Source organism: Schistocerca nitens, chromosome 10, assembly GCF_023898315.1.
Source record: "Schistocerca nitens isolate TAMUIC-IGC-003100 chromosome 10, iqSchNite1.1, whole genome shotgun sequence".
In the NCBI taxonomy this organism is placed as follows: domain Eukaryota; kingdom Metazoa; phylum Arthropoda; class Insecta; order Orthoptera; family Acrididae; genus Schistocerca; species Schistocerca nitens.
In genome coordinates this window covers 51,377,770-51,383,769 of record NC_064623.1, presented here as the reverse complement: position 1 = coordinate 51,383,769, position 6,000 = coordinate 51,377,770, and the positions used below count along the sequence as shown (strand labels likewise).

Here is a 6,000-nt window from a genome sequence, read left to right as displayed (position 1 = left end):
AAGTTCCTCCCACACTCGGCGCAGCATGTCCCCATTAATGAGTTCGAAAGCATCGTTGATGCGAGCTCACAGTTCTGCCACGTTTCTTGGTAGAGGAGGTTTAAACACTGAATCTTTCACATAACCCCACACAAAGAAATCGCATGGGGTTAAGTCGGGAGAGCGTGGAGGCCATGACATGAATTGCTGATCATGATCTCCACCACGACCGATCCATCGGTTTTCCAATCTGCTGTTTAAGAAATGCCGAACATCGTGATGGAAGTGCGGTGGAGCACCATCCTGCTGAAAGATGAAGTCGGCGCTGTCGGTCTCCAGTTGTGGCATGAGCCAATTTTCCAGCATGTCCAGATACACGTGTTCAACCGTTTCTTCGCTCACTGCAGACCGACCCGTTGATTTCCCCTTACAGAGGCATCCAGAAGCTTTAAACTGCGCATACAATCGCCGAATGGAGTTAGCAGTTGGTGGATCTTTGTTGAACTTCGTCCTGAAGTGTCGTTGCATTGTTCTGACTGACGGATGTGAGTGCATTTCAAGCACGACATACGCTTTCTCGGCTCCTGTCGCCATTTTGTCTCACTGCGCTCTCGAGCGCTCTGGCGACAGAAACCTGAAGTGCGGCTTCAGCCGAACAAAACTTTATGAGTTTTTCTACGTATCTGAAGTGTGTCGTGACCATATGTCAATGAATGGAGCTATAGTGAATTTATGAAATCGCTTCAATCATTTGTAATAGCCCTGTACTTTTGTAACAACCTCCAGCTAGCCATTTTCTTGAACTGACCCAACAAACTTTTCAGGCGTGGCAAGAAATTTTACGGTGCGACATTCATAAGCTGTTTGTTCCCATGCTACAACGAATACAAGCATATCATGGTGTCTATGTGAGTCACACCTCATAACGATATTGAAGATGGACATCAGTTTCCAATAGAACGAAAGCTTAATCATTTAATACCCATTGTGATCAATGTCTGCACAAAGAATGATAAGTATCAGTTATCTTTTAAGTTATCTGATGGTAGTTTATCGAGAGTTAATTTAGCCTCTGACTACCATTGATGTTTTAAGGCATTTTTATGATCCAGCCACATTAATGTGACCACCTGCGTAAATAACCACCTTTTACAGCAAAGTAAAAGAGTCGGCGAGGTTCTGGAAGGTACAGACAGGGATGTGGAGCAATCCAGACTCCAGTGCTGTGGCGAACTGCTCTAGGTTTCAAGGATGAGTATATATGGCGCAAACTGTCCGATCAAGGTGGTCCCACAGATTGTCGATTGGGTTTAAATCCGGGGAGTTTCGTGGTCACAGGAGTAAGGTAAACTCACCCTGGTGCACTTCGAACCACTCACATACAATGCAAGCTGTGGAACAGACTGCATTGTCTTGGTGGTAGATGCCATCGTGCCGAGGAAAAACGACCTGCGTATTTGGGTATTACGATCCCAAAAAATACATGATTGCTTGTTTTGATCCATTTTGCCTTCCAGAATGATGAGATCACCCCGGGAATGCCACGAAAATATTCATCAGACCATAACACTCCCTTCTCGGGCCTGAACCCTTCCGACCATTTTTGTAGGACCGTACATGCCAACGGGCATCCGGCGATGTAGCATAAAGCGTCATTTATCTGAAAAGATCATCTGGCGTCACTTAGTGGACGTCCAGTTGCATTATTTCTGTGCAAATTCCAGCGCTGATGAACAGCAGTCAGCATGGGTGCATGAACCATGCATCAGATGCGGTGATCCATACGCACCAACATTTGCTGAACGCTTGTTGAGGAGACACCGTTGGATACCTATTCGCCTGTACACATCTCTGCAGCCACTGATCATCTATGGCGCGTGATTAACCACTGTTGCCTCGGCACCACTATTGGGTAGCACCATTTTACCATGCGTGCTATACTTTAATCACAGTGTCATGTGAACAGTTTACAAACTTAGCCAATTCAGATATTCTTGCACCCTTGGCCTGAAAACCAATGGTCATGCCCATTTGGACATCAGATAAATCGCTCCATTTCTGCATTACGACAACGACTGCACCGTTTTCCCGCGTCTCGCCGAAACTTTTTGTATAGCCTCCACCGTCAGTGCTGCCACCTGTCGTCTGGGAGTGGTCACTGCACGCTGACATCGAACATAGATGGTGATCATATTGATGTGGCTTGACCATGTATAACTGTGATTTTATTAATTTCAGTGTTCACTCTGCCACGGAAAAAATTGTTTTTGCAATAGTGTGATATTTATTGCCCAAGCTCAAACACAACAACTGATCCCTTCCTGTGATAGTTTGCAAACAATGTAGATTCATAATTTCTGCCTGAATTTGATCATGAACCACGTAAACTTACATTAGTCCTCCTAATATGTCCTCAGGTTCATCTAGTTCAAATATTCCACTGTTTTCCTTTACATCACACGACATATTCTCTCAGTAAAGCCACTACCAATTTCACTTTGGTCTAGTTGTCTACAGCAAGCCCACTGGGATGAAATAAGGTATAAAATGCGCGGAGCGAAAGGTTATATGCAACTTTACAGAAACCAGGCTGTAGTTATAACAGTCGAATAACATAAAACGGAAGGGCATGAGACAGAATTTTAACCTATCCCCCACGTTATTCAATTTGTGCGTTGAGCATGCTGTAAAAGAATCCAAGGACAAATTTTGAAATGGGATTAAATGTCAGAGAGAAGCAGTAAAAACTCTTTGAGGTTTGATGATGACATGGTAATTGTGTTAGAAACTCCTGAAGGACTCGGCAAATCAGTTGATCAGAATTGATAGTCCCCAAAAACAGCTTATAAAATGAATATCAACAAAAGGAAAGTAGAGTAATGGAATGTAGGCGAATCAGATCAGGTGGTGAGGTGGGGATTACATTCAGAGATCAGAGTCCAGGTTTAAAAGACGACTATCTGGATCAAAATAACTAAAGATAGAAAAAATGGAGGGTATAAAATGCAGACCGCCAACTGGAAAAACTGTTTTCTTATAAATGAAACGATGAATATACTATCATCTAATTTAAAAGTAAATGTTAGGAAGTATTTTCCCAAAAGTATTTAGTTTGGAGTATAGTTTTACACGTAAGTGAAACATGGATCATAGAAAATGCAGACAACAAGAGAACAGGCGCTACTGAAAGGTGGTGAGACACCAGCAGCACTCCACAGTCTGGTTGGAGTAACGACTTAAGCCTCAGCAACTTAAGAACGGGGCCAGGGTCGGTAGTCAAAACATTGTGGAGAAAAGCGGAATCAACAACTCAACTGAACACTTGATAACACACCGTCAAACAAACAAAAACGTTTCGTCGCCTGGCGTTACTGGCCCGGGCGATTCCGGAAGCCTTATCTCTTGTCTGTTAGGGACGTGAGGTGATTTGAGGAAAGGAGAAAACAGGGGGACTCATAACAACGCCCTGTGAAGCCGTCGAGGTATCCTGCCAGCCGCCGTGTACATAAGCGGCGGTGAGCGCTCAGTGGGCAGGTGTGTGTTTCCCCGTGAGGATGGCGATGCTGTGGTGGCTTCTGCAGCTGTTGGCAGCCCTGGTGGCCGGGCTGTGGTGGGCGTGGCTGCGGCGGCCGCGGTGCGACGCGCCGGGGGATCCCCCAGTCCCTCTGTTGGGGAACCTCATGCAGCTGGGGAACCCCAGGACCAGCTTCCGCACACTCTGTCGCATGCATGCCGTTCACGGGTCCACGTTCTGGTAAGCATATATGGGAACACAGTATCGAATCGAGAGTATAAATACTTTTACTCACGAGTGGCATCATAAGAAAAATATCACAAAAGTATTAACGAACATTAAGGAGACCTAGCAATATCGATACTTACCTCTGAGAAAAATGTTAGAGTAGATGCTCTCTATTGGCTTCTCGTTTTAAACAGCATAACGAAGCACTAAATCAAGCAATTTTTTGTTTTCATTTCAGGTTGTAATTCTTAAAATTTGGATCTTGAGACATAAAATTACATAACAGATCATTGAAAAATGTGTTAATAGCCCCCTAAAGTTTCTAGCCTTTTTCTATGTAGTTCAAAAATAACATTTTGTTCAGTTGTTTCGCAGATAATGTGTTGAATGACTTTGAGAATGTCGTACCTACAGATAAAACCTTGGAGGGCACTGATATCGCTGGAATTGTCATGTACTCAATTGTGGCTTATAGAACTGACGAAAGAAAAACGTGGTGTCTTAAAATATTAGCCCACAATGGTGACATACTGTATATGTCGCCAAATAAAGGATCAGTCTAGCTATTTGATCAGAAAGAACAGATTCAAAATCGGCGACTGCGTGCTAACATCCTATGATGACACCAATGAGAATGCAGTAGTGACTTTCAATAAAAATATACTTGCACCATTGGCTCACCTACAAGGAAGGCGCAGGATCAAATGCATGAGGTCATTATGCCTGCCCCCCCCCCCCAATTCCCTCCTCTCCCCCAGCTTCCTCTCCCCACCTTCTTGGGAATAGACCAGTCAGCGAATTTATATGCCAAGATAGAAATATTTAGAGTTCTCAGTTGTAGTCCAGTATTTTATCACCAGTTGCCATCTTGTTCTTGTACCCCACTTAGAAGGGACACTTTTGGTCTCAAACGCTCGAATCAGCACGAAACCATGCTTAGGATAACACTTGATCATAAAAACAACAGTGTCTGAACCTTGCATTCCATGGTAAGTGGCATTTTAATAGAGAGAAACAAAGTAACAACGTATCAGTATCACGACGCTAGTGTATAATTACATTTTCAGTCAACAGTGCCAAAAACCCTCTGCTTTAAGTATTTATAACAGCGCCAAACATAAATATCCCACACACCTGATAGTGCTCATATTAGTCCTCATAGTGCAGATGGGGGCTTCGTTGAAGTGGTTAAAACAAAGTGGAACAGAACAATGTGCACACTTCACTGAAGCCAGGTTTTTATATTCAAAATCACTTTCGCATTCAAGCAGTCTAATATCAGAAACCGCAGTAATTATATTGACATAGAATAATATGAGTGTGTTAATGTCATAACCCGACATCCTCCAAACATATTGCAACATAGGCGAATATTTTGGTGCAGAAGACTGATTGTAAATCACAGAGTGAAGTTTGATGATAACGATCATGTATTTTCACTTGGGGCGTGGCACATTGTACTCTTACAAAATCAACACTCCTTCTGATACAGAGATTCTATTTCCCTCCACAAAAAGAAATCCATAGTAGCCTGTAAACTTCTATAAAAACCATTATTCATCACGCAGCAGTTTGAAAATCGCGAGCGCCAAAGCATTCACGGACTCCTTAGGGAAAAACGTATTACCTGTGAGATTTCTGTCACATGTGAAAGTTTTTCTATCTCCTCAAAACACTTTTATATGTACTTAGCGTTACACTCTTTACATATTTCCCTATCTGTGGCACATATACACTCCTGGAAATTGAAATAAGAACACCGTGAATTCATTGTCCCAGGAAGGGGAAACTTTATTGACACATTCGTGGGGTCAGATACATCACATAATCACACTGACAGAACCACAGGCACATAGACACAGGCAACAGAGCATGCACAATGACGGCACTAGTACAGTGTATATCCACCTTTCGCAGCAATGCAGGCTGCTATTCTCCCATGGAGACGATCGTAGAGATGCTGGATGTAGTCCTGTGGATCGGCTTGCCATGCCATTTCCACCTGGCGCCTCAGTTGGACCAGCGTTCGTGCTGGACGTGCAGACCGCGTGAGACGACGCTTCATCCAGTCCCAAACATGCCCAATGGGGGACAGATCCGGAGATCTTGCTGGCCAGGGTAGTTGACTTACACCTTCTAGAGCACGTTGGGTGGCACGGGATACATGCGGACGTGCATTGTCCTGTTGGAACAGCAAGTTCCCTTGCCGGTCTAGGAATGGTAGAACGATGGGTTCGATGACGGTTTGGATGTCCCGTGCACTATTCAGTGTCCCCTCG

General features: G+C 43.9%; 1 protein-coding gene across 1 annotated transcript in view; it reads left to right on the top strand.

Annotated features, from left to right (window-relative positions):
• The first annotated feature begins 3,533 nt into the window (after positions 1–3,533).
• LOC126209851 (cytochrome P450 4C1-like) overlaps positions 3,534–6,000 on the top strand; it is a 75,507-nt gene continuing 73,040 nt past the window's right edge. Inside the window, exon 1 of the mRNA XM_049938979.1 lies at positions 3,534–3,733. Within this exon, the coding sequence (XP_049794936.1) occupies positions 3,534–3,733 (200 nt within the window). The remainder of the gene's footprint in view (positions 3,734–6,000) is intronic.